This window comes from Pyricularia grisea, assembly GCF_004355905.1.
Source record: "Pyricularia grisea strain NI907 chromosome Unknown Pyricularia_grisea_NI907_Scaffold_2, whole genome shotgun sequence".
NCBI lineage: Eukaryota > Fungi > Ascomycota > Sordariomycetes > Magnaporthales > Pyriculariaceae > Pyricularia > Pyricularia grisea.
In genome coordinates, this window is record NW_022156717.1 from 1,687,031 (window position 1) to 1,713,699 (window position 26,669).

Below are 26,669 nucleotides of genomic sequence, written 5' to 3' on the forward strand. Positions count from 1 at the left end.
GCTAGAGCAACTTTCCTCAGTCCTAGAACTTCATAAGCAGTCGCTAGGGCTGACATACACACACACAATGGCTCACAATACACCTCTCCTGGGATTATATCCTCTATTCCAAGATGGTGGCGGAGAGTGGTCTCCAAATGGCCTGGATATCATCGCAGTACCTGGCTTAGATGGCCACCCCTTCGCCACTTGGACTGCCTCCGCCTCCGCGGAAAACAGCATGATAGGACCCCTGTGGCTTCGAGACTTTCTTCCTGGCGAGAACCTACCTGATGCTCGCGTCTACAGCTACGGGTACGATGCCAAGTCCTGGCTTACACAGTCAAAAGGCAGTGACTTGAAGACATTTTCAAATCTGATGCTACAGAGCATCGTCTGGGCTCGAGATGGCAGGTTGGCAAACAGACCGCTCCTATTTGTCTGTCATGGTATAGGGGGATTGGTTGTGAAGCAGGTACGTATTTTATTCTATTACCAACTTATCCTTCTCCATACCCTCTAAATCTTTCCGTCCCACTCATATTACTTACACAAAGCCACGCCTAGGCACTTGTCACAGCCCACCTCGACGAAAAGGAGTATCCTGGGGTCTACAGCTCCATAAGAAGTGTGATGTTTTTGGGTGTTCCCCACCGAGGAGCGGGGAGCTTAAACTTCCACCAGATCATGGCCGACATGCTTGTCTTGGGGGGCCTGAGGGCGGCATCACCCCCTGGTCCAGATCTCGTCAAGAAACTCCAGGCTGAGCCGTCCGGCCTTGAAAAGCTTTCCACAGACTTCCGCAACCACATTAAGTCCAACGTTTTACTAGTGTCATGTTACGAGGAGGTTAACATGAACAAGAATGGTTCGGAAAGATGCCTGGTTCCTCGAGAGAGTGCCATACTCAGTGTCCCTTGGGAGAAGATTATCCCCATGATCAGCTGCAATCATGTGACGATGGTAAAGTTTTACACTCGCAACGATCATAATTACAAGAACGTCGCGTTCGCCATAGCCGAGGTTGCAAAGCCCTCTGAGAGCCCACCAAATCCAAAGCCAGTACCTAGCAAGGAGTCAGATCCTGCAACCAAAAAGCAGCCGCAGCAAGAGCTCAAGAAAGAAATGAAGCCAGGTGGCAAGCCGGAGGCCAACAGCACAGCAAAGAGAGAGCCACCAGCTGTCGTGCCGAATGTGGCAGACGTACCCAAGAAGACTGCGGAGTCAACAATCAAGAAAGAGGTGCAAGCAGAGCCAAAGAGGAGAGAAGAAACAATCACCGGACTGCGAGAGTGTCTTGCATCGCTAGAACAGGCCTGCCAGCAGGCGTCTTCACAAAGCAAGGCAAAAGAAGTTGACACACAAAGCTCGCTGCCCTTCACCATGGACCGGGTGTCGAAAAACACCCAGTATCGACAATGGCTGAATAGCTCAACAGATGGTCTTCTTGTGATACAAGGCGAAGGCGGATCTGGGAAAACAACTCTTGCCAAGCAGATCTTCAAGAACATCACTACGAGCCAACCAAAGACGCTAGTCCTAAGATATTCCTTCAAGGAAACATCTGCAGTAAACCTGACAGGAGAGCAATGGCGGCTATCCTTCTGGAGCTCACTGGCCCATCAGCTCATGACGCACAAACCAGAGTCTCTGGAGCGACTCGTTCGCCGACATCACCGTCTCCGTATAGCATTGACACCAGGGTTTACACCAGTGTGGAAGCCAGATGAGCTCCTTGAGGCCACCAGCAGGGAAGCTCTGCCTTCTGTTCTCAAAGAGAGAAACGTGATCATTTTTGTGGATGGTATTGATGCTTGTGAGAAATCAGATGAACTTCTGGATGATCTCCAGAAATACCTGCTACAGTATCCAACCCCTGCGTCAAACTCGGGGGCCAAACCGACCGAGATTACTCCCCGGTTTTGCTCCAAGATCTGCGTCACGAGCACACGGGAATTAGCTGCCAAGGAAAAGAGACAGAGGCAATCCATTCACATGGAAGAGAACAATGTCGAAGACCTCGAAACATACGTGCATCGGCAGCTTGAGCAAGTTTGTGCATTAGACCAGAAAGGTCTGATCTTGCAGCGGGCTCAGCGCAGCTTCCTACGGGCGAGGTTGCTATGCGAGCAAGCTCATCAGAACATACAACAAAAGTCCTTGGAGTCAGCACCCCAGCTCGGAGATCTCTATCAGCATAGTCTTGGTGCTCTTAGCCCAGAGCACAGGTCGAGGGGCCTCAACATGATCAAGTGGGCAACGTTTGCCTCAAGACCACTGACGCTTCCCGAGTTGTTTGTTGCCATAGAGATGGACAGCAAGATAGACTCCGACATCACCAACCTTTCCGTCCTCTTCAGCCCTCAGCAGGGTGGAGCCACTCAACTCCTGGCTCGAGAAACTGACATGGAGGGTATCGTCAAACACCTGTCTCGAGGTTTGCTTAATGTGACAACAGAGGCAGCAACTGGCCGAAAGATTGTGAGACCCATTCACAGTTCTCTCGCACAGCTCGTCATGCCACCAAAAGTCGTCGCCGACAAGGTTGAAAAAGACAAAGTCCCTCCCTCGCCGGAGTCTTTTGTGCATCTTAGCATGGTGAATACATGCTTGAGGTTCCTCAACATTGCCATGCGTGACATCCAGTGGCGATCCAGGGGTTCCCAAGATCCCCGCGCCACCGGCACGTTGGCAGTTCGTCCTGAATTGGCATTCTCAGGTTATGCCGAGTCCTTTTGGTTCCGACACGCCCAAGTAGTCGAGGCTGGTGCAGGAACATTGAAGCCATCCCTGAAGTGGTTCGGGTTTACATCGAGTGATGGAGACAGGTTTTTGGAAGACTTCATAGAGCTAGCACGGTCTTGTGCCCTTGGTCCGTTGGTCGCATCCTCGTCTAATCCACAGCAGGAGGAGAAGACGAAAGATAGTCAAGAAAAACAAGCAGACCGAGCCTTTGAAGGAGCCGGATGGCTACACTTGTTTGCTCTGTACGGACTGAGGACCCCGCTACCTGCGGTGAGCAAGGTCAAACAGGCCCGCAAGGTCGATTCCAGAGATCAGACACCGCTTCATTATGCCGCCCTGCAGAACCATAGACCAGTGGTGAAGTCTCTGATATCTTATGCACAGGACAGAGATCACCTCGGGAACACGCCGTTGCATCTTGCTGCCATGCAGGGCAACGTCGACGCCCTCAAAGCCATCCTGAAGTACAGCACAGTAAAGAACCTGGCAAACACACCAAACAGTGCAGGCCACATGCCCCTGCATCATGCTGTTCATTACGAGCACAGGTCAGCCGCCAAAGCACTCTTGGACGAGAAGGTCGGTGCCCAGGTCGATGCTCGACTTCCCAACGGCAAGACGCCGTTGATGCTCACCGCCGAAGTCGGATCACACGCACTAGCTGCAGTCCTACTCGATGCAAAGTCTGGAGGCGCAGATATAAATGCCGCCGACGAAAGCGGCCATACGGCCCTGAGCATCGCGATACTGAACGGTAATTACACTGTTGCCAAGCTCCTGGTGCTCAGAAAAACCTGCGCTGTCGACAAGGCGGACCGTGACGGCCGAACACCTCTGATGCACGTAGTGCGCTGCGGGAACCTCGCTGCTGCCAAGTTGTTGTTGGACAAGCGGACGCTCGAGGATAAGGTTGCGGACGTCAACGCTGCAGACGGGAAGCAGCTTACAGCACTGTTATTTGCCGTATCCTCGTTGGGAGTCAAGGCGTCTGATGCATGGGTGGGAGTGGACGCAGCGGCAAAGGTCAGCGACAAGATGGTCAAGTTGCTCCTTGACAGCGGTGCGCAGGTGACGTGCCAGGACAAAGAGAAGCGCACTACCGTCGCTATCGCCTTGGAGGCTGCCAAGAAGGCTACAGGGAGCGTCGTCGACAAGGCTCTTGTCGTGGCGGGTTTGCTCTTTGCGGCATACGAGAAGTCCAAGGGAGCTGATCTGGCCAAGTGGGATCGAGATTGGGCCGAGTCGAAGAAAGAGTACCAGGCGATTCGCCATAAGCAAACGCCGTCTGCAGCACCAAAGCCTAAAGACTCGGGAGCCAAACCATCGCCAGCAGGAGTCTCGAAGTCCACAACCAAGATGGATACTGCAGGTACAGGCAAAGTTGCTGTAACAGCAACGGCGGCGTCAGCCAAGCTGCAAAGTGATAAGAAGCTTGGAGCCGCAGTCAACGGCAGCGCCCAGACGAATGGTACACCTGCGAAGCCTCAGCTTGCAAATGGGACCACGGTGACTGCGGGCACGAGTCCAACGCCCTTGGCCCAACATAAGGGCCAGACTGAGACACGCAGTGCGCCTACTGCAGGTACAAGTGGTGCTACAACTGAGCCTACTGCAAAGAAGGATCCAGAAGCTAATACTGCTGCTCCTCTAGCTGCGAAGCAGGTGGTTTCTCCGGAATCAGTACCTAAACAGCCCCTGTCAAAGTCCCCAGCTGGAGACAAGGTAGCCGGGCCCATGAAGGCCACCCCGGGAGCGACGCAGGCTGTAAATCCTGCAAAGCCTGCCGTCACCAAACCCGAGACTGTTGCCGCTGCCTCGTCGGCCAAGGGAGTCGATGTGACAAAGCCAGCTCCCCAGCCGAGCCAGCCTGCCTCGAAGAATGCACTGCCGATACAGTCCAACAACTCTCCCAAGTTTGCCACAGTTCAGAACCAAACAGGCCCAGCACCACCGAAGCAAGCGACGCCTCCTGGCACCGCGTCAAAACCCTCACCTCAACCAATACCAGAGGCAAAGGGGGTTGCGGAAGCAAAGCCAGCCCCATTGTCCGCCAAGGCCACAAACACTCCTCCTTCCACTACCGCAAAGACGCCCTCTTTTGGTTCCGCTCCCATTGTCAATGGACAGACGCCTGCAGTATCTCAACCGTCATCTGCGACAGTTGTATCCCCGAAGCAAGCCCCTGGTCCGGCAGCCACTTCAAAGCCAAGCATGAGTACTCCCGCTCCTCCTCCGGCTGGAATATCACCTGCCCTCTCCAAAACGTCTGTAGCACCGGGGCTCTCATCCAAACCTACTGGCCCAACCCCTGCCAAGACTTCCATGCCATCAACATCTGCTGCCCCTGCGACGACGGCTCCTAAGGCTGATGCCCAAGGCCCTACTCCCCTGGCAACAAATGGAACAGCATCTCCTAAGGTCGCTTCCCCAAAGTCCCCAACAGGACTTCAAAGGAAGATAGGCTCGACGACACGGCCACCAATGCCGCGAGCTCGTATTTCTTCGGAAGGAGGACCCGCGGCAGCGCAGCAAGCGACGCAAGTGAACCCGGCACAGGCGCCGGGTGGACAACAGGTCCCTGCCCCTCCGTCCTCACAGCCAGCCAAGCAAGCCGCAGTTGTTTCTCCAGCTTCACCAATGCCATCAAAAACTCCGTCGTCTCAAGCTGCTGCTGTGGAGCAGCCCTTACAAAGGCAAACTGCGGCGCAACTACCTACGACCGCAGCGCCGCAGATACCTGCATCTGGGCCTATCAAGCGAAAGCCTATACAGTCTGCAGTTGCTGTGAATCAAGCACCAGCTTCCAAGCCAGCTGCCTCACAGGAATCCGCCGCAGCACCAGCTCAAAAGCCGCCCACCGCTGCTGTCAACCCAGCGCCAGCCCCCAAAACAGCTACTTCGCAACCCTCCGCCAGTGCTCTGGCTCAGAGGCAGCCACAAAAACAATCCAAGGTTGCCGTTAGTTCATCACCAGCCCCCAACCCAGTTGCCTCACAACCGCCCGCTGCGGCTCCAGTCAGGAAGCAGCAGGAGTCTACGCCTGCTGTGAATCCACCGCCAGCTTCGGATCCAGCTACCTTGCAGCCGTCTATTGGCACTCCAGCCCAAAAGCAGCCACAGCAACAGTCAGGAGGCATACAGAAGCCGGCAGTACAAAAACAGCAATCAACGCAACAGCAGCCACCCGTGCCGCCCAAAGGAGGGCTTCTTCAAAAGCCTCCGCCGCCACCGAAGCCGGCTTCATCCACAGTGAATGTACTCCAAAAGCCAAAGCCGGCAGAATCATTGCCGATGGCCCCGCAAGTGCAAAAGCAGACAGTCCCGGCACCTGCTGTACGGCCCGCTGCAGGTCCTATCACTGGACAGCCCCAAAAGTTGCAACAGCAGGCTCAAGTGAAGCAGCCGGCCAAGCCAACTACGACAGTGCCCTTAAAACAGCAACAGCAGCAGCCTGTTGCCCAAGGACCCAAGCCACCACCGGCGGCCACTGTGCCCAAGAAGCAGGAGCAGCAGCAATACAAACCTTATACACCACCGCAGGGAGGACCTACCATAAAGACATCTAACAATGGACAGAAACCACCTGCTCAGCTCCTTCAACAGCAGAAACAGCAGCAACAGCCAAGCACGTTTCAACAGACTAAGCCAGCACAGTCAGCACCAAAAGAATCACACCAGCGGCCTCCGATACCTGTTGACAACAAGCAGTCTCCCCATCCCGAGCCTGCCAGGAGGAGTAGCAGCTTCTTTTCCAAGTTCTCGGACATATTTTCATCCGGAAAGGAAAAGGAAAAGAATGACAAGCCATCGCCGCCATCTTCGGTCCAGGGCAAGGCCTCAGTCAACCGTACCCCATCATTTTCACAGAAAGTGGACTCTCCCAAGCCCTCAGCCACCCGTTTTGCACCAAGGGAGAGCACCCAAACCTCCGAAGCACCACCTTTCCAAGTAACAGCAGCTCAGAATTATTCTTCATATTCCCAAGTCCCAACAAGCCAGCACCACGTTGCCACCTACGCTGCGCCTCAGTTCTACAAGCAGCAGCAGCAGCAGCAGCAGCAGCACCCGGGCCAGTATGGATATATTCAAGAGGACCAGTTCGCGTCACCTTACCAAAGTCATTTTGGTGATCAGCGTTCGCAACAATTTCAACCTGGGTTCGACCAAAGAACTGGGGTTGGCCAGACGGGTTATAATGATTGGAAGCATCCCCAAAAAGCTCGCGAGGTACATCCTAATAACCAAGCTCAGCCTGGTAGAGACTCCAACTCCAGTTCTGGCGTCAACCCCGCACTGGTTGCCGGTGGCGCTGGTCTGGCAGTAGGTGCCGGTGCCGTCCTCATGTACAACGTGATCCAGTCTCAAAATAACGAGCCGGACCAGTCTGAGAGGGCTATATCACCCGACTCTCGCACATATTCGAGCTACATGGAATCTCAATATCCGACTGAGTATAGCACGAACGGGTCACAGTATCAGACTGAGTTCAGCACTTACAGAACCGAGAACGAATATCAGCCAGCGGATGACACGAACCGCTCCTTCGTCGCGGCTGATGATGTCTACCTGAGATCTGTACAAAAGCACGGGGAGCCACATAAAATCTCGGACATCGAGCCTGAGAAACAGTCACATGTCTCGTCTCAAGTCATGGGCCAAAGACTTGCTCCAGCCATGGATGACGACGTGCACAGCATCCCGTCGCCGGTACCCTCTACTCCATCTACTCCTGACTTTGACAGGCGGTCAATTGACTTGGGATTGGAGCATGACATCGTCAGGGAGGACAACGACAGTTTGAAATCCCCCGAAAGCCCTTTGGGACGCTTCGCCCCGGATGTTGACAGTTCGCAATTTGTTTCACAGTCAATTCAACTCAACGAGCACGACCAGTCAGAGGATGAAGAACTAAAAGTTCCGGACAGTCCTCTCTCAGATAGGGCACCTTCAATAAGGTCACTATCCATTCCAGCGGTTAATTTGGCAGAAGATCCAAATGATGATGAAGACGAGAGAATATCCCTCTTGTCTCACACCAGCAGCCGTCCATCATCGCGCGGCTTTTCTCCACCTAGTCCTGACTTCCCGGCATCTGATGATGAGGATGGACCGGACGATGATGCCTTGAACGGCCTTTCTGAGCATGTCGATGGCTTGCAAGATGCCAAAAGTATGCCATCTTTTAGGCTCCACGCCAACAAGGCCAGAGACGATGACAAAGATGACGACAAACTGCAGACTACGAGCATGCTCGATAACGAAATTCAAGAAAATGTCTCTGATAAGGAGGGCTCGGAGCGGGGTGATGTGCACAAGTACGAAGACGAAGTCAAGGCTCGGGAATACCGCCCTCTATTCGCTGACGACGAGCCCCAAAATAATACTGGAATTCCGGATGATGACAAGGACCAGGACGAGCACAACGACATGAGCTTTCAACGGCATCATGATCTTGACTATGCTGCTGGCACTGACATTGACCGGGTTTCTCATGCTGATGAAGGATCTCAAAATGGCAGTGAATTTGGAGATGGTATCCATGAAAGTAATATGCAGGGCAGAGACTTGAGCTTGCAACAAGATAGAATGTCTGACAGGGACGATGACGGCTATTCGCAGGCAGCAGATGATGATAACCGCAGCGATCACTATGATGCTCGCCACATCGACGAACACGCGCCTGTGGCAGGGTATGCAGCAGCCGAGAGCTCCATGTCGTCGCATGACCAAGAGCATGATATTTTCCAGGGCACATGTAGAGAAGAACACCACCATACGGGCGGCCCGGAGGAACAATCCCGTCATCAGTATCAGCAAGAGGACCACCCTGATTTGTATGACGGGAACGGTTACTACTCGCAACAGACTGGGTTGGCGCAACCGCAGGGCTATCATTATCAATATCAGACTCAGCAATACCACGGGAACCATCCACAGACCAAAAACATCGAAGAGGACGGATACAATCATCAGCAATACCACGCCCATCCTCAGCTTTCAACCCACCAGCCGGGCAACTATCCTGATTACGAGCAGCAGCAACCGCCTCACAACGGCGCTTACAATCAAGGATTGGCAGGCGCCGGGCAAGAACAGGATGCTAAAGATTACGGTCATGGAGCATATGATGATGACGGCTACGGGGCACACCAGCAATACCAAAACCAAGCCCAAGGACACCCAGGATATGTCTCAAACGATGAAGAGGAGGACGATGATCAGTGTATCGATACTACAAATGACATGGAGCCCACCGATTTGGACAATAACGACGATGAAGACGAAGACGAAGATTTCCAAGATGGGGAGTACGACAACGATGATCAAGTGGACTACGGAGGGCAGGGATATGGAGCTTCAGGGGACTATTATGATAGTGACTAGTGATCGCTGATTCTAAATGCTGTGGAGCTGATATTATAGGACAAGTTTGTCATTTATTTTGTTTTGTTTTGATCAAACTCACTGTAGTTACAGGGGCGTTCAAGTCTGTTACAAATGTCTTGTTACCCCGTATTTCAATACAATGGACGCCTCTACTTGGCGATTCGAGGGTTTGTCGAGGCATAGAGGTTTTACGCACGGTTAGTCCACTATGTAGGGATCACACAGTATTCGACATGCACTTGATGGGAACGCAAAAAAAAAAACCCCGAGATACGTGAGTTATGATAGTGTTCTTTGTCTTTTCTTCTGTTTTCTGGGCCAGCGAGGCCGAATTAGCGTGAGCTATGTATAAGCCGACCTTGTCTGTTAAGTAAAAATCTACTATACTTTCCGCAGCACTGTATCAACAAGCGGCGTGCTCATATCCATACGTGTCGGGAAAATCATCGTCCACGATATCCAGCAGGCCCCTTGGGTGGCTCCTTGGTTGTATCCCTGACCAAAAGCTTGACCTTGCCTTCACCGATCTCTTTCCCTTGTGCAAGTATGTCGACTGGCTCCTGCTGCGACTTCCTAGCCAGACTCTTGTCATAGCTTCTCGCGTCGATGCCCAAGATCCCACCCATGTTCCGCTGGTCTCCAGGGACCGAGAATTCACGGAACGCATACCGCCACTCATTCAAGAATCCGCGGATCGCCTTGCCGACTTTGTCCTTGCCGTTCTTGCTGTGGTGGCCGGTGCCCGTGATAGCATATATCGGCCTGCTTTCTTTCTCGTTCTCGAGCAGCACCTTCTCGAGATATTCGACCGCCTCTTCAGGATGGAGCCCATGCAAGTCGACATAAAATTCAGACCCGGCGCTGTTGTTGTTCTTGTTGCGCTCCTCGTATAGTTCGCGTGCCGCCTCACGATGAGCCCTCCTCATAAGATCGTTCTCACTCTGACCACGGAGACTGAGAGCCTTGGCCGCGCGGGCGTCGTTCCGGTTCCAAGCTTGAGCGGCACTGACGTAGCTTTGTGTTAGTTTCATGATTCATGTCTGGGGCGGGGTATTCGCACAGCAGAAGCCTCACCTCTGCAAGAACTTGTTCCTCAGCCCGCCATGCTTGATAGCATCTTGGCGGGCCTTGAGGTATGCCTTGTTCGCCTTCTCACCCGTCTCTAACCACGGAATATGCTTGGGACTGGGGATAGACTGCGCCGCAGCGCTGTTCTCGCCGTTCCGTATGCTCGTTGAGCTCACAGTGCGACCCATCTTCCTAGAGACCAGCTTCGCTTCGGGCGCGGGCGAAGGCGACATCTTGACGATATCTGCCAAGGAACTGGAAATCAAGCCCTCTTTTTGATGCCCCTGACTGCTCCGTTTGCCATGCTGCTTTTTGTTGGTTGCTTTGGCAGACGCGGCTCCGAGAGATGGGAAGGCCTCAGCATCGTCCAGAGATGGTGCAGTCTGCACTGGTTCCTTGCGTTGCTGCTGACGACTGCTTGGACGAGAGCGAGGCCGAAGATTCTCCCCGGCAAGGCCTGGAATTTTGAAGCCGGGAGGTGGAGTTACCCCCATGGATGGGAAGTAGCTACCTGAGGCAAGACTGCCCAAGTGCTCAGGGGTTACCGGTCGTAGTGAGGGAAAAGAGTTCATGTCCTGGACTTGGATACTGAGTCCACCCTTATGCGAGGGCGGGGGAGTATTGGTTCCGTCGATTGAGAGCTTGTTCAACAAATGGACGGGGTCATGTGAGAATATACATGTGGTACCCGCCAAACAGTTCCCAGCAACCCAATATCTGATTCTTCAGGTCAGCGTGTTGGCCTTTTTAATTTGCCATAGTCCCAAAATAATCACTTACTTGCAGACATGGTTGCTCAGGTCATGCGAAAACCTGCAATCGGCTCTCAAACACTGCCCTTGAGCCAAGAAGAATTTGCAAATGATACCTGACCTCTGGTCAGCCGGGGTGGAGGGCCGCGCATCCGGAGTCATCGATTTGCCGATGAGGAGTCCATTGGTTTTGTTTTCCTCTGTATGAACGGCCTGCATCGCGCTTGAGTCCACGGTATCCATAAAAGCAGAAATGATGGCGCCGAGATCATAGCCGTGCATGGCAAGTGCAGCATCTATCTCTTCGTCGGATCTCGACGGACCGAGAATCGAACGGAGCATATCGTACGGTGTCATATCCACCTGCTGCGAGGGAGCATACTCCGGCGCAGCGGCATTGAGAGCGCTTCCCGTCCCAATCGACGAGGTGACACTCACCGCATCGTCGTTTGTAAGCCAGTCGACATTGTCGTTTTGCATGTCTCCAAACGTCTCTTGAGAAGGTGCATCGGTAGCGAACTCGTATGCGTTCAGGTTCGGGCTGTTCGGGATGATAGGGGCAGCGAAAGCCAGTCGGGGTGAAGGGCGGGGGGAACCGAAAGGAGACGCCGTCGAAGACACGACGTTGCGCCCAAAAGGGGTCGGGACGAAGCCTGGCGGCGCCAGCGGACTAACTCCGAGGCGGGGTGAGCCCGAGAGAGGGGTTCCCGAATTTGCACGCCATGATGCTGGTGATGGCCTCCGAAGGATCGTCTGTCTAATTGGAGGTGGTGATGCTGCTATATTCCCTCCATCACGATATCGCCAAAGAGCATCGAGAACAGCGTTTTCGAGACTGTTGCCAGTCAGGGACGTCTCCTTGCGCAAGAGCTCCTCGAGCTTGTCCGTCTTGTCCTCGTCATCCAACGATTCATCTTCTAGTATAGGCAGGCATATTTCGTACGTCTCGTCTGACACCATCTTGCCAGAAGTGCCGATTATGGCGATAAGTTATAGAGGTAAATGCCTCGGGGGGCGCGCTGTTGTTGTGCAGATATTGCCGTTGTGTAGGCGGTCGACTTCTAGTGTCAATCAAGAGGCGGAGGTAAGCAGAAGCGTTGGGGGCGGCACGGGCTTAGAGAGGTCATATAAGGCAGCATCCGACTTGATATGACGCGATTGGTGGTGGTGTATTGTACCGACAGCAGGGAAGGACCGAATCTTGGGTGTGACAGCGGTCAGCTTAGACCTGCCAGCGGCTGCTGAGTGATCGCAGATCAGACCAGGTAAGTGGACGGCAAGCGATTGCGCCTGCGGCCCTGCTTTGTATTGGCTGGCTTGGCCTTGTATTGAGTTGCCTGTCTACGTTGTTTGCTCCGTGCTACAATGCGATAAATAGCTACCTAGGTACCTTAGGTAGGTAGTGGGTTGGCTAATATGGGAAGAGATTATTGCTGTCCGTAAATGAGTCCGGATTCAAGGTATCGATCGCTGAGATGCAAATTATGTCGACAAGTCGGGACGGGAGAATCAAGCGGGAAGCGGAAAGTTGGCAAGGCAAGGCAAGATGCAGGTAAGCCTAGGTATGCGCGAGTGCGTCTGTCTGTCTGCATGCCCCTGTCAGCGGGATTTGTACAGGACGAGGCACGAGACAGGAGTGGGTGGGTGAAGCTAAGGCGAAGGTTTGGTTTGTATGCAGATTAAGGTACAACCTACCTACCAAGCCTACCTATGCACTGTCCGTGGGTGCAGTTGAAGATAGGGAGGGAATAATGACGCTAAACAACGGTAGGAAGGAGTAGGTGACGCTAGCATACGTAGAACAAGGCGCGATAGAGCGATCGATTGAGAGCAAGCAAAAAGGGAAAGCGGCGGTGTTGCGTTGTTGTTGCTGTGGCTGTTGCTGTTGCTGTGCCAAGAAGGGGTTATCGACTCTGTCAACGAAGGACAGCGATGGCGCAACCGATCTGAGTGACAAAAAAATAGAAGTAAATGCGTGATGATGACTTCATAAAACAAGGAGAGCTGAAGAGAAGAGTAGGCAAGGTACTGTAGTAGAGTAATGCACAATTAGATTAGGCGTTAGACAAAGGGAACCCGGCCTTTGGTCTCAGTTCAAGTCAACTGTTGCTGTTTTCTGCTTGAAGTCGGTCGGTCAGAGAAGGACAAGGCCCAATGTTGTTGAGGCCACCAACCAACCGCTCTATACTCTGCAGGCAGGTAACTTCCGCGTGGGGTCATTCGTGCTCGCCCTGGCGAGAGTGGGCGATGATTGGAATGTGGGGGGCCAAGGCTGTAGCCAACCAGGGGCTGAGCCTGGCTCATGTAAAGGAAGATCCAATCGTAGGTAGGTGGGGGGAACCGGATGCGGCCCATACAGCAGCCACTTGAAATTGCTCCCGCCCGTAGCAGAGCAAAGGAGGTGCGCGCCAATGACTGCTACGTAAATGTCTGAGCTGAACACATCAGTGGGGCCAGGCTGTTGAACGGATCTGATGCTATCAGACGGAACTCGAGCTCTCATCCCTCCTCCATGTGTCCAGATCCTTTTTTAGGGTTTCCTGGTAAACGAGCGGAGTACTTAGTACTTGCTAGCATAAGTACTTACTAGCATGACTTGAAATGTAAAACTGATAATTAGCATTTGTCGAGCAACACGATTGCTAGTGAAAGTCGAGGAGAGGACAAGTCAGCAGCCGTGGGGAATGGCAGCCCAAGAAATCAGTAGCAAGCGACTGGTCAAGGGGATGCGGCACGGCACCATTTTACCTGACATTTATTTATCCATCCATTCTCCATCATTTGATGTACTCAAAGTTTTCTGGGGAAAATCCTGTCATCTCATCTCAGTCAACTAGACTAGACACATTGCATGCGCTCTGGCTACAAAATACCTAAACACCATATCGACTATGAGCTGGCCGACTGGCTGTCAAGCATGCCGGTTACTTACTTTGCCAGCAATGCCGTGCTTGGCTGCACCCTGGTTAATGTCTGAGTAGACAGAGCCAGCATTTACTCGTGATAGTTGCATCGGTTTTCTTAGGGGATGTCATCGTCATCACCGCCACCAAAACCAAATGTAAAGCCACCGCCACCGCCATCCTCCTCTGCTTCTCCCTGTGGTCCGACCGCGGCATCCCACTTTCTCTTTCTTTGCGCACGCTGCTCAAGCTCCTCCAACGATTTCTCTAGCAGCTCAGGGTGTTTCTGTTCGAGGCCACCCCTAAACAGTTCATATGGATATTTTATTTCCCTCTTGAATCCAGTAACCTGATCCGGCCTGTCTCGGAGAAAACTTAACGCATCCGAAAGGTGAGATTTCGGGACGAAATTCTGCGTCAAGGCAATTCCAGCCTCCAAGTTCACCACCAGATGCCACCAGCCACTGGGAACATGGAGAACCTCTCCGGCGTTGCATACTCCCTCGACGCACTCGGGAATCATGCGGGCCTCGGCATGGAACTCTAAAAGCCATTCCGCAATACTGAGAGGGCTGGTTACCTCGCTGTTGTCCTCGGATACATACACACCGGGCACGTGCACTGACGGAGGGAACATGATCCAGTATTTAGAACCCTGAATGACCGCGTTCCATGCACTGGTTGCGTTTGGATCCTTGTGGAATGTTGAGCCGCTCCTTTCTGGACCGATAATGAGCCAGCGATGTGCTGGACGGTCGGATCCGAGAAGTTCAAACAGGTCGGGCCCGAAACAGTCAGGCTTCCAGTATGCAGCGCCGTCTTGCCGACCAATGGTGAGTTTCATCTTTTCGGCGAATCTCTTGTCGAAGAGGTACAGAGGGCTTTCATCCTTGGTATCGAGCATATATTGGTGGTACGTCGAGAACGGCCAGTCTACGGCCTCGGCCCTGAAACTGACGTCGGAATATTTGCTTAACAAGCTGTCGAGGGTCCATTGATTATAGACGGGCCAAGCAGGCACGACGTCGGTGAGCACGAATGGAGTGCTGCTCCATTTGTCCGCAAAATCATCATATGTCAAATCTGGGAACTTCCTGATTTGATTCTGTTTGGGAATGCCAGCGGCATACCTTGCCAAAGGCACATGGCTGCAAACAAAGGGACGGTGCAGAACATCGGAGAAAACGGTGCTGCAGTCTACTTTCGTATTTTTGTCCTTGATCAAGCCAAGGAGGCTGGATCTCCAAGAGCCAAACCACTCGAAAGGGCGAGGATTCTCTTCATGTGATCTGGGAATGGCTGTCAACAGATACAGCTAATAATAACAACAGAAAAATGCAGATAAAAATTTTTCACAGAAATCAAATTGGAAAAAAAAAAAAAAGCTTTGCACTTGCAAGGCCGCGGCAACCCTGAAATGCATGCGCCAAACCAACTGACTTACTCGAGAAATAGAGTCTTCCACAAATCATCCGAGCTGCAGAATGCGAACAAAAATTTGCAAGTGTATCCCAGCACCCTGAGAGTTCGTGCATCAAATTGTTCAAGTAAGAGCATCAATGCTTCATCAGGGAGTATTTGGAAAACCCCAATATTCCGCCGTGCATTACCGCCAGAGGCAAAGTACTGATTTCCCAAGGGCTTCACTCCCAGAGGATGAACGGGGATAGATGACTCAAGTGCATCGTTTGAGACGTGCTCGGCAATATCTTCGGCGGCGCGACTGGTGTAGTTCTGAGTAATAGACTCGCCACCAGACATATGGGCCTCGTCCGCCCTGAATGGCAGCATGTGGAAAGTGGTTGACTGCTGCTTCACAGTTTATTCTGTTTTGCTGTGTGATAAAAAATGCTGCAAGCTTTTGGGTCACCTTTTTTGGAACACTCGTATTTGCAGAAACTTGAAATTTCACAGCGGTTTTGCTGAGCAGTTTGGTAGGGCCGAAATGAGTCTTGATGTGCTGGTGTGGTGGGTGTATAGTTGACAACAGGAAGTGACTCAGGAGTAAGACCAGAGGATCCGCCTAACTGAGTGTAGAAACAATTTTTTGTTGCGGTGACTCTCCGATTTCAGTGAGCCACATTTGCCGCCAGACTATACTTGGTCGTCTTACGAATTGAGAGGCCCAGGGGAAGCAAAGGCTGGTTTTTCCGAAAGAAATGGGGAAGACAATCATAGTGGTGCATCGTAGAGAAGTTTTTACATGGCCCAGATGCCCCACTAAAAGTTTTGCTCTGATGTATTTTTTGCGCAATAACCAGGCCTGCAACTTGCCCGCGCAGCGGGGAGCATGCTGTGTTGGCGGGGTTTGGATTGGACGCCCGTGCCCTACCTCGTGGGCCCCACCTAACCTTCCTCGCCTCAGGCTAGGTTGTATAATCCCCCCATCCCGAATTTTTTTTTTTCGCTCCTGCTCGGCCTTCCCATCTCACCACCAAACAAGAACAAAATCACAATACAAAAACATAAAAACAGATTCAGATTCTCCTTACAGTGAGAATCATTGAATCTATCTTCGCTTCTTGTTCATTCTTCTTCAGATTTTCGTACGCGAAAACTGCGGACATTCGGCCCTCGTTTGCCCCACCAAACCGCCAACTCTTCACTTCCACTATTCTTAGATCGCAAGCCGGGCTTGTGATCTAGGAATCTTCGCAACCAACACCGCGACCATGGCCGACAAGGGACTCGAGGATGTCCCCGAAGGTACGTCGGATCTCAGCATCTTCTCCAGGAGCGGTTACCGCAACGAGCTTTCCGATCGAGGGGTCGAATGCGCCAAGTTGCGCAACCCGCTATCTTCTAGCGCTGGCAGTACCCGGGCTTGGGGCTTCATGGCTCCTGCTATATGGCGCAATTATCAAGAGTGAATTATACTGACAACATGTGCGCCGGCTACAGGGCAGATCGAGTCCAACTACGATGAGACAGTCGACTCTTTCGACGAGATGAACCTGAAGTCGGAGCTGCTTCGAGGTATGTGGGCAAACAAAAGAAAAAAATCCCTGCCCTCCCATTCGCTCCCACATTTGGCGCTAACAAGGGTGACCGCTTCCTATCAGGTATCTATGCCTACGGTTTCGAGCGCCCGTCTGCTATCCAGCAGCGCGCTATCATGCCCGTTATCAAGGGTAAGTTTCGTCCAAGACTGGTCCAGGCCAACTTTGGTAGCGCCTAAGCAGCCTGTTAATATTCATGTTTTACAGGCCACGATGTCATTGCTCAGGCTCAGTCCGGTACTGGCAAGACCGCCACTTTCTCGATCTCGGTCCTCCAGAAGATCGACACCAACGTCAAGCAGTGCCAGGCCCTGATTCTTGCCCCGACTCGTGAGCTTGCTCAGCAGATTCAGAAGGTCGTTGTTGCCATTGGTGACTTCATGAACATCGAGTGCCACGCCTGCATTGGTGGCACCAGCGTTCGTGATGACATGAAGGCCCTCCAGGACGGCCCCCAGGTCGTTGTCGGTACCCCTGGCCGTGTCCACGACATGATCCAGCGCCGCTTCCTCAAGACCGACGGCATGAAGATGTTCGTCCTTGACGAGGCCGATGAGATGCTTTCGGTATGTTATATTAACCCCTGAATTACCAGTGGCGAGGCATGTCCGAACGCTTATGCTGATACACTCCATAGCGTGGTTTCACCGAGCAAATCTACGACATCTTCCAGCTCCTCCCCCAGTCGACTCAGGTTGTCCTGCTGTCGGCTACCATGCCCCAGGACGTTCTGGAGGTTACGACCAAGTTCATGCGCGACCCCGTCCGCATTCTGGTCAAGAAGGACGAGCTCACTCTGGAAGGTATCAAGCAGTTCTACATTGCCGTTGAGAAGGAGGAGTGGAAGCTCGACACCCTCTCGGATTTGTACGAGACTGTCACCATTACCCAGGCCGTCATTTTCTGCAACACCCGCAGAAAGGTCGACTGGCTCACGGACAAGCTCACTGCCCGTGACTTTACTGTGTCTGCCATGCACGGTGACATGGACCAGGCCCAGCGTGACCTGATCATGAAGGAGTTCCGCTCGGGTTCGTCCCGTGTGCTTATTGCCACCGACTTGCTCGCTCGTGGTATCGACGTCCAGCAGGTTTCGCTGGTCATCAACTACGACCTGCCCGCCAACCGTGAGAACTACATCCACAGGATTGGTCGTGGTGGTCGTTTCGGCCGAAAGGGTGTCGCCATCAACTTCGTCACCGCCGATGATGTGCGCATGATGCGCGAGATTGAGCAGTTCTACAGCACGCAGATCGAGGAGATGCCTATGAACGTCGCCGACTTGATTTAAGATAACAATACGTAAAAGAATTGCCAATCGACACCATCAAAATCATACCCACACACACATACACTTGTCTCTCCGCCGCCCGCAAACCCCCTACTTCTGTCCGACACCCATCACATTACGCGCCTAAACCAAAAAAAAAAAAAAAAACTTTACACGCTTCGGGGCATCAGTGCTGAGAGTTTGATAGAAGGGAGGGGAAAACTGTTTCTGCTGGGTGTTTTGGGGAAATTTCTGCGCTTTTTTTGACGTCTCTTCCTATTTCGTTCACACAAAAGTGGTTTGCATCTGGAGGGTTTGGCCGCTCTGCCCTGTCGACACCTTAATTCTTGCGGGAAGGTGTTTTTGATACTCTGCTGCCAAGATAATACGGCAGGATCTGCGGTTTCTTCAGTCACGTCTCTTTTTATCTCCTTTTTTCACGTCATGTATCTGTTCCTAGGTAGTGCTCACGCGACGACCATGAAAACGTTCATAAATAACTTGCATGCGCCCGGGAAGTAAGGTGATGTGATGTGATGCCAGGTACACGAAATGATGGAACCTGCGAGTATCGGTGAAATGAATTCATCACCAAGTCAGATTTTAAGTTTTGACCCAAAACTATGCGATTAATGGCCTGCTACAAATAACTGTACGAAAAAAAATTATGTAAAGCATAAGGGGCTTTCTTTATTTTTATTTTTATTTTTATTTTTATTTTTATTTTTATAGAGTTTCTAGTTCTGAGTCTAATCATGCCTGCGCGCTCCTGCCGCAGTTGCTGCAGAATTTACTTGATATTTTCGGCGGCTCAGCGATGTGGCGCTTTCTTCCACGACTAGAAAAGGTAGGCGCTCGCTCATTGTAGCACAAATGGTCCCACTCTTAGAGCAACGCGTTACTCGTGATTTTACTCCATCCTCCTCCATCTGACCGACATCACCACAGTCAGCCCAGCTACGTCCAGGTCGCACCAATTTTAGACATACATCTTAATCACACTTATCAATCGCATTGCTTTTTGGCGGCCAAGCATCGTCGAATCAACAGTCAAAGTCAATCCCTTTGGGAAAAATCAATTTCAGCAATGGACCGCAGCCTCGACGAGATCCTGGCCGAGCGCCAAGTCAGTACCCTCATGTGGTGGCCCCCAACATACTACTTGATGCTGACATCAACGCAATTCAGACCAAGAATGGCGGCCGAGGCTCCCGCGGTCCCCGCAACGGCGGCGGCAGTGGAGGTGGCAATAGGCGCCGCGAGCGCGAAAGGCAGGACTACCCACGCGACGGAGTCAGAAAGGTACGTTGATAGGAATTCTCGATACGTCTTGCTCTTGGAAGTTGGCTGGATGGGCAGGCTGGCAATTGAACTGTTCTGTTGATGTTTTCTAACTTGCCTCTTGCCAGGTTGAACATCCTCGCCCTCTCCCCCAAAATTTTTATTCTTTTCCGTCGAGGCCTCTTTTCTCGTCCTCCGTCACCAGCTAGTCAAGCTCGCCCAGTCCATTCCACGCACTCGAAGCCCAAGAAGATATGTGGAGGGCGGACGTGGAAGGACGAAAAAGTCGATGGCAAAACGCAACCAATTACCTCCTCAAGCTAACGACTTCCTGTCTCGTGTTTGTTCGTTGACGGAAACAGAGCTATCGAGACGATCAATCTCGGAACCTGGATTCGTGAGTTCTGCCTGGCGACTACATGTGTGGAAGATGTGGCAAAGATACTTGGGGGCACCGTGGGCTGACAATGGTGGTGCTATGTAGTGAGTGGGTTCACGACAGATATGACGACAACGGTACTGTTCCGTCTCCAACGACATATACACCGCGAATGCGACTGCTGATAAAGTGACGACTAGACACCCGCCGCGGGGGCAGGTATTCGCGCCGAAGAGACGATGACCTCGATAAGGATCAAGGGTGAGATTGGAACCCAATGTTGCAATGCGCCAAGGGTTGCGATCACGGTAATGCTGACCGCAAATTGTTTGCAGAAGCTCAAGGGGCACGAAGATCCGGGTGGAAAATATCCATTACGAGTTGACCGAGGAAGATCTCCAAGTATGTTTGGGCTACATTCGTCCGAAAGTCTCAGTGCGTGGGCAGATAGATACTTACAACGCTGGACAGGGACTATTCAGCCGTATCGGCCCGATCATCAGTCTTGAGCTTCTCTACGATCGCTCCGGCCGGTCAGAGGGTGTCGCTTATGTGACTTATGAAAGCCACAAAGACGCAACCTTGGCCGTCAAGGAGTTTGATGGCGCTAATGCAGCAGGTAATCCACACCACGAGGGCCATAGGCGTAACAGGAATGGTACTGATGTCAAGTACAGGTCAACCTATTCGCCTCAGCATAATCCCAGCCGGCGCTGGCTCACGTCGCAATCCATTTGATAATGCCGTGAAACCGGGAAGGCCATTGTCGGAGCGCATAACGATGCCGTCCGGCCGGAACCGATCCCTATCACCCGAAGAGGACGCGGCACGTCGGGGAATCGACAGATATATCCCTAGCGGTTCGCGCTCTGGCAGCCCATACACCTCCGGTAATCGCCGCGATGGTCGCCGACCAGGTGCCAGGAGGGAGCGTGGTGGTGGCGGCGGTGGTCGCCGTAGAGGTGAGGGCGATGAAGAAGGTGGTCAGCGCACTGGGCGTGATGGTCGCACCAAGAAGACGCAAGAGGAACTGGATGCTGAGATGGACGATTATTTTGGCGGCGGCGGCGGCGGCGGCAACAATAATGCTACTACTACCCCCGCTGCAGCAGCTACAACTGCTGCTCCCGCCACCGCAACTGTTGATGACGACATCGACATGATTGCTTAGGTGGATCAACATTGGAGTGGCCGATTCATGGGTCGATATGCGTGCCCGCAATGCGCTCTCGCGCTTCGTATGATATGAAGTGAGCCAGGTATCCAGAGGCTTAAGAGAGACGCATTTTCGGCTTGAGCAGGGCTTATCAGCGATGTTTTACGATTGATCTTGTTTCGTCTTGATTGCCTCAATAAGATATTGCACAACATGTAAATATATATCTCCAACTCACTCAACAGGAGCACCAGTGTTACTGCGAGCCGCTGAGTTTCCCACCCTTTCTAATTCGGTATCTAAAATTCGAATCACGTGTCATCTCGGCCTCTTGTAATCATTCCGTCTTCTTCCTCTTCTTGTCCATACCCTCACTCATGGCCTCAGCCACATCCTCCACCGTCAGCCCCCTCTTCCTATTCTCAATCTTCTCCTGCCCCAGTACGGTATCTTGAGCCACGGCCCTAAAGACACCCGCGGCGCCCGCGAAGAGCTCGGGTCCGAAGCCGCCGTCGACGCTGTGGGTGTCGCTGATCTCCTCCATCTCCCTGACCCAGCGGTAGGCCTTGGGCGGCATGCCGGTGATGGCACCCTCGGCCTGCTTGAGCTTGGCCGGAGCCAGCTCCTCCAGCACTGATTTCAGGTCCCCCAGCACGCCCAGGCGGTGCGCCGTCGTGAAGGCCTGCACGGCGATGGCCGAGAAGCCCTTGGACAGCGACGCAAAGCACATCTTGAGCCCGGACGCGGCCCCCACATCCGTCGAGATGGGCCGCGCGTTCAGCGTGGACTGCAACAGCGGGTGGACGTCGGCTAGACTGCTGGGGCCAGATGTCGGGCACAGCGGCACCTTCCACTTTTTCGGTGCTTCGTCCCCCTCAGCAGCAGCAGCAGCAGCCGGCGGCGGCTTGGGCGGCCCACCGAGGATGCAGCCGTCTATGAAGACGACGGGCGCGCGGGCCCGGGCGAACATGGCAGCCACGTCGCGGCAGGTGGCGGGCGAGACGGCGTTCATGTCGGCGTAGTACAGCGTGCTGCTGCCGCTGCTGTCGTCGCCTGTTTGATGCGTCTTGGAGAAGGCCAGGGCGTCGATGACGCGCTGCGCCGTGGCGGCGGCGTCGGCGGGCGGGACCACGGACAACACCACGTCGGCCCAGTCGACGAGCGCCAGGTCGTCCTTGAACAGCGTCGTGATTCCTGCGTCGGCGGCGCGCTGCTGCGTTTCCTTGCTCCGGTTGGACACGTTTGTGGCCACGGGGAAGGAGTGTGCCAGCAGCAGGCTGGCGATGCCGCCGCCCATGTCGCCGATGGAGAGGATTGCGACCTTGGGGAGGGGCTTTTCTGAGGCCATTTTCTTTCTGTTTTGGTGGAGGTGTATGAAATGGCGTGCTTTATGCGGTCAAGATGGGATGAAGGTAATCTTCAGGCCAGGGGAAGGAGATACAGAGAAGATACGTTTATACAGGATTGGGTTTTACAGGATCGTTACTCCCAAAGATTAAAAGGCTCGTGTCAACTAAATATTGTGTTCCCATGTGTCGTCTTCAATTTATATCAAACAAAGGTGTGAAAAGTCGGCCCCGGTTCAAGAGAAGCCGCTGTCAAAGTTTCAGGCTCGGGTGTAGAATGTCTGGTCGAACGCACCTATGATGCTGACGCTGAGATATGAGTCGCGGGGGAGCTAGCGTGGGGTAATGATGCACATAGAGCTCTTTGGTGGATCAAAGACGGAATGTATGCTATACCTTACACAACTGGATGGCACTATAAGCTTATAGGTGGGCAATTCGAGCTGATATGATGACAAACATGCCAGACTTGAAATACTTATTGTCCACAGACTATGGCACAACCACATTTGATGCAACATAAGGTGGCTCCTTACCGATTCGCAACTTGTACGGTTTGAAATCTGCTCTTATGAATTTGCAGTCACCAACAGACGCTGGCAGAATCTCTTTCTCGGTATCTATATGATAACACCGACGATTCACATTCTTCTGGAGCCAAATGAACTCACGTTCACGTTGTGGAATATCCGCAATCCATCCCCTTAACCAACTGTCCACCATTTTTCCACCCAAGTTTAAATTGGACAGTAACATTGAATGAACCACTCACTACAAGCTCCCTATGAAGTGCTTTGGAAGCCTGGGCCAAGCTTCTGTTCTTGTCTGTGATGAGAACCATTAGCGAGCGCTCGATTAAGGGGGCATTTGAAAGCTCTAGGTTGCATTTTATGAGTGAATCTAAACGCAGATGGTAATGCCCTGCTCTGAGCGATGCTACATTCAGAGGAAGTGGAAGGTGACAAGGGCGTAGCGGAGATGGTGGGTTAAAGAGGGAATGGGAAATGCTCGAGTGCAGTGTATCAAGAATACGTGATAAAAGTGCCTGCCTGCCTATCTTGAACGCACTATAGGGGAGAGTTCCCCGGCGAAATATCCCCGCGATTATTGTTTACTAGATCCAACAATGGTGAATGAACGATCTCATCATCAGATCCTCTCAGATCGTTGTGGCCTTGTTGAACACGAGTTCCAACGATACTATATACACGAATGACTTCTTGATAAGCTCTCCCGTTCCCTGTGGATTATAAGGGTCTGTTAGCGCCGACTTGTAACTATACTGGATGTTGTCCGCAAAGGAATATAAAACTTGCCTACTACGTTTTGGCAACCTTCAAAGGGAAGTTAAATCTTGTGTCCAACGCATGATGGAATGCAATCGGAGGTCGGCAGTAAGCTTTGAACCGTTCCTCCCGTTGCCCTTCTAGCTGCTCTCCTATCTAATTACGTGCCTCGATCCTGACTGTGATTGTAGCTAGATCTACTTTCTTCTCCCAAGAGGCGTTATCGACACCCGCATGCTGCATCTGTACAATTTGTGCCGAATCCGTTTCGGGCTCGACAGAGAGCTCTTCCTCGGGGGCTGTTCCCGAACTCGGAAGAGTAGCGGTCGAGGCCAAAATGGAAGTCTTTTGTTGCGTCGAAGGTGAGCTGTTCTCAAGTCTAATTGTGTTGCTTTTTACAGGATGGAGGTATACAATATCGGTTTTGAAACTTGCCCTTGCCAGCGAGACTAGTTCTAATAGACCACGGGAAAAGCCCCCCCAAAAAACGAGCACTTACTGTTTTGCAACTGTCAAAAGCGTGTTGACGGAGGCCAGTTGAGCGTGCAACGAATCCCGCAGCTCCCTGAGCTCTTGCTCCTTGAACAGTGCCCAACCCATCTTCCTCCAGCTCCCATCGACGCCACAGCATCACCGCGGCCGATCGCTCTGTAGTTGCTTTTGGTGCGTTTTAAAAACCTGCCGATGGTGTCCATGGACTATATCACGATGACCGACACGGCGTTCACCGTGGCTTGCGGGAAGAGCCGCACGCCGCTCACGCGGTGCATTCTGCTGATCTGTATAAAGGCGTCCTGCATCGCGCACAGCTCGGCCATGGCCTCCTGGTATTCGATGCTGGCGCCGCTCGTGCCGGACATGATGCGGATGAGCTTCTGCGTCATGTTGGCGCCCGCTATGAGATCGTCAACAGAGTAGCCAAAAGACATGGCCGATCGGGCGTCGTCATGTACGCCTTTTGTGAATATTTCAGGATGCCACAAATTTCCGCCGGATTATTTGACTTGTATATGAATTTGGTTGGATGACAAGAGAATGGTGAACGCAGAACAAGTTGATTACCTACGCAATTATGGGAAACCCCAACTATTGCAGGCAGGCTTTGGATTACGACTGACCAACGCCTGAGATGCTGGGAACACAAGCGCATATAGTGCAGATTTTACTGGCCACTCGACCCCGCTCTGTTCCGCATCCAGGCCGGCTGTGTGATAGGACTTGCGTAACAAGTGTGTTAAATCATGAGGACTGAGGCGAGAGAATAGGGGCAGATTTACAGAACCGGGGGGTTAATATTAGATGACCACTTTTATGGTTGTAATACATAGGTAGGTATTGTACATTATGTTGCTACATTTCCACTATATCCAACGACTTGATCCTTCCCACAAGTAAGAGTTCGGGGCATCGACCTTGGTAAGTATATGACCTGGATGGCTTCCGCCATTCGAGCTTGAGGCAAGGTTGACATAGATACCCGAGTTTGACAAGGCACCAAAATGTCCCTCTACGAGAGTAGAGAGCTGCTTGCCACTGGCATGGTCTGCCTCGCCCAATTCGACGGTATTTGAGGGCGTGGTTCCGAGAAGCAGCGAAGGGAGTCGCTGTGTTTCTTGCGACGGCGATGGCTGCAGCGGCTCGACCAGGAACTGGATGTATGATCCTGGTGATACAACACTGTTTGGTGTAGTCTCGCCCCCAAAGGCCGCCATAAAAGTCTCCAAATCTTCCGGCCCTGATGAAGAATAAGTAGTCTGCGGGTCAAGGGACAGCAGGCCCCTTTTGGCGCCCCAGCCACCTCCACCGCTCACTATGAGAGAGATAATGTTAGAAACAGATGCACTATGCTTAAAAATTCGAGGTTTGCATTGAATTCTGACTTACAGACTCGGTGTAGACGGCCGCCCTGAGCAAGAATCTCGGAGAAGTGTCTTGCAAAAGTCTCTGCCCTTTCTTGCTCGTTCTTGACACCAGCCTCGTCTACAGAAGTAGATAAACCTTTGAGGAATTCAAGGCTTGCAGAGTCCTCAGGAACAACCAATGCCCAGGTCCTGTTGGAAGTCGGACCAGCTTCCGGCAGCAGCCTCGCGCGTGTGTCAATGAGAGCGTGCATAGCAGTCTCGAGCTCCTCCGACGCAGGGACCGGAGAGCCGTCCACCTCAACCTGGCGCACGATGTTGCCGAGACCCGATGCTATTCTCCTCGGTGAAGTCAAAGGGAAAATAGGTACAGAGATGTTGGCATGTGACTGGATGCTTCCGTTAGATGCCACGATGCGTTGGGTTTCCTTTTCCAGTGCATCGATGAGCCTAGGCGCTGTGCTGGTGGTCGACTCATGCCTCCACTTGCTGGCAATAAGCGTGAACGGCCGAGCATTTTGGAAAACGGTGTTCGCCAGGGGTATGGTGGCTTCTACTGCGCGAAAGTCACCAAGGAATGGGTTCAGACGCATCGAAATGGATGGGCGCGCGTCTTCTGAGCGTTGCATCAAGTTTGATGATCTCGCTCCAGATTCTTGCTGCCATAGACCCGGGAGAATGGCGTCTTGGTCACCCTGAAGGATGGAAAGGCCACTTGAGGGCGTGCCATGCAGAGACTGGGGGCAAAGGCTATCCACTGCTGCGCTGAGAATATTTACATCCGTCTGGGACGTTTCTGAGCTGCCAAGACGTAGACTAGAGATGAGCGCTGACATGAATTCTGAGTCGTCAAGCCATCTCGAAAGGTCTCTTGATACAAGGATGGCTGCCGAGTTTGTTGGCTGCAAAACAACCCCATTCTTTTCTGCAGCTCCTTGCCACGCTTCTATGCGGCTTAGAGTATCTTGCTACATAAAGTCAGCACAAAAGGTTTTGGAGAATATTATCACGGCCTCCAAAGAATGTCTCAGGCTCGCAGTACCTTTGTTAATGAACCGTTACCCAAAATGGATAAACGATCTCGACTTTTGCTTGCACCCAAAGTCGACGCCCATTTTCGAGACGCGATTGTCTGTGCAGACTTATAAGCCCGTAGGCCAGTTGAGCGGATTGACATTTCACTTGTAAGACCGACTTTTGAATATATCAAACACAAATCACAACCTCGATTCTGATTGCTCAGATGGATCTCGTTTTGT

General features: G+C 52.5%; 8 protein-coding genes across 8 annotated transcripts; 3 read left to right on the forward strand and 5 right to left on the reverse strand.

Moving 5' to 3' along the window:
• Positions 1-67: 67 nt before the first annotated feature.
• On the forward strand, positions 68-9,108 carry PgNI_03077 (uncharacterized protein; the record flags this gene model as incomplete). Its single annotated transcript, XM_031123131.1, has 3 exons — positions 68-454; positions 547-4,306; positions 4,376-9,108. The coding sequence occupies 3 exons, from the start codon at positions 68-70 to the stop codon at positions 9,106-9,108; spliced, it is 8,880 nt and encodes a 2,959-aa protein (XP_030983571.1).
• A 276-nt stretch (positions 9,109-9,384) lies between these two features.
• On the reverse strand, positions 9,385-13,065 carry PgNI_03078 (uncharacterized protein). The gene is made up of 4 exons (XM_031123132.1): positions 12,627-13,065; positions 10,960-12,517; positions 10,186-10,896; positions 9,385-10,116 (listed from the first exon to the last, which is right to left on the reverse strand). Exons 2-4 carry the CDS (start codon positions 11,889-11,891, stop codon positions 9,555-9,557), a joined length of 2,205 nt encoding a protein of 734 aa, XP_030983566.1. The 5' UTR covers positions 11,892-12,517; positions 12,627-13,065; the 3' UTR covers positions 9,385-9,554.
• A 687-nt stretch (positions 13,066-13,752) lies between these two features.
• Positions 13,753-15,973, reverse strand: PgNI_03079 (uncharacterized protein). Its single transcript, XM_031123133.1, has 2 exons — positions 15,279-15,973; positions 13,753-15,123 (listed from the first exon to the last, which is right to left on the reverse strand). The coding sequence occupies exons 1-2, from the start codon at positions 15,623-15,625 to the stop codon at positions 13,953-13,955; spliced, it is 1,518 nt and encodes a 505-aa protein (XP_030983565.1). The 5' UTR covers positions 15,626-15,973; the 3' UTR covers positions 13,753-13,952.
• Positions 15,974-16,270: 297 nt separating this feature from the next.
• On the forward strand, positions 16,271-18,603 carry PgNI_03080 (uncharacterized protein). The gene is made up of 5 exons (XM_031123134.1): positions 16,271-16,540; positions 16,736-16,810; positions 16,897-16,965; positions 17,041-17,399; positions 17,471-18,603. Exons 1-5 carry the CDS (start codon positions 16,507-16,509, stop codon positions 18,122-18,124), a joined length of 1,191 nt encoding a protein of 396 aa, XP_030984497.1. The 5' UTR covers positions 16,271-16,506; the 3' UTR covers positions 18,125-18,603.
• Positions 18,604-18,976: 373 nt separating this feature from the next.
• Positions 18,977-22,605, forward strand: PgNI_03081 (uncharacterized protein). The gene is made up of 8 exons (XM_031123135.1): positions 18,977-19,229; positions 19,292-19,405; positions 19,747-19,781; positions 19,869-19,900; positions 19,964-20,024; positions 20,099-20,165; positions 20,235-20,382; positions 20,441-22,605. The coding sequence occupies exons 1-8, from the start codon at positions 19,191-19,193 to the stop codon at positions 20,932-20,934; spliced, it is 990 nt and encodes a 329-aa protein (XP_030984498.1). The 5' UTR covers positions 18,977-19,190; the 3' UTR covers positions 20,935-22,605.
• PgNI_03082 (uncharacterized protein) lies at positions 21,257-22,267 on the reverse strand (the record flags this gene model as incomplete). The annotated part of the gene is made up of 1 exon (XM_031123136.1): positions 21,257-22,267. The coding sequence occupies one exon, from the start codon at positions 22,265-22,267 to the stop codon at positions 21,257-21,259; it is 1,011 nt and encodes a 336-aa protein (XP_030984495.1).
• Positions 22,606-23,707: 1,102 nt separating the features above from the next.
• Positions 23,708-24,151, reverse strand: PgNI_03083 (uncharacterized protein; the record flags this gene model as incomplete). Its single annotated transcript, XM_031123137.1, has 2 exons — positions 23,708-23,987; positions 24,051-24,151. The coding sequence occupies 2 exons, from the start codon at positions 24,149-24,151 to the stop codon at positions 23,708-23,710; spliced, it is 381 nt and encodes a 126-aa protein (XP_030984496.1).
• A 98-nt stretch (positions 24,152-24,249) lies between these two features.
• On the reverse strand, positions 24,250-26,639 carry PgNI_03084 (uncharacterized protein; the record flags this gene model as incomplete). The annotated part of the gene is made up of 5 exons (XM_031123138.1): positions 26,453-26,639; positions 25,436-26,378; positions 24,914-25,361; positions 24,670-24,755; positions 24,250-24,506 (listed from the first exon to the last, which is right to left on the reverse strand). Exons 1-5 carry the CDS (start codon positions 26,585-26,587, stop codon positions 24,250-24,252), a joined length of 1,869 nt encoding a protein of 622 aa, XP_030984493.1. The 5' UTR covers positions 26,588-26,639.
• Between the last annotated feature and the right edge of the window lie 30 nt (positions 26,640-26,669).

Coding starts and splice junctions, on each gene's coding strand:
- PgNI_03081 (XM_031123135.1), top strand. CDS start 19,191: ATGGACCGCAGCCTCGACGAGATCCTGGCCGAGCGCCAA. Junction 19,782..19,868: donor CAATCTCGGAACCTGGATTC/GTGAGTTCTGCC, acceptor GGTGCTATGTAG/TGAGTGGGTTCACGACAGAT. Junction 20,383..20,440: donor TGATGGCGCTAATGCAGCAG/GTAATCCACACC, acceptor TGTCAAGTACAG/GTCAACCTATTCGCCTCAGC.
- PgNI_03080 (XM_031123134.1), top strand. CDS start 16,507: ATGGCCGACAAGGGACTCGAGGATGTCCCCGAAG. Junction 16,541..16,735: donor ACTCGAGGATGTCCCCGAAG/GTACGTCGGATC, acceptor CGCCGGCTACAG/GGCAGATCGAGTCCAACTAC. Junction 16,811..16,896: donor GAAGTCGGAGCTGCTTCGAG/GTATGTGGGCAA, acceptor GCTTCCTATCAG/GTATCTATGCCTACGGTTTC.
- PgNI_03078 (XM_031123132.1), bottom strand. CDS start 11,891: ATGGTGTCAGACGAGACGTACGAAATATGCCTGCCTATACTAGAAGAT. Junction 10,897..10,959: donor CTGAGCAACCATGTCTGCAA/GTAAGTGATTAT, acceptor CTGAAGAATCAG/ATATTGGGTTGCTGGGAACT. Junction 10,117..10,185: donor AGGAACAAGTTCTTGCAGAG/GTGAGGCTTCTG, acceptor AAGCTACGTCAG/TGCCGCTCAAGCTTGGAACC.
- PgNI_03079 (XM_031123133.1), bottom strand. CDS start 15,625: ATGCTGCCATTCAGGGCGGACGAGGCCCATATGTCTGGTGGCGAGTCT. Junction 15,124..15,278: donor TGGAAGACTCTATTTCTCGA/GTAAGTCAGTTG, acceptor AGCCATTCCCAG/ATCACATGAAGAGAATCCTC.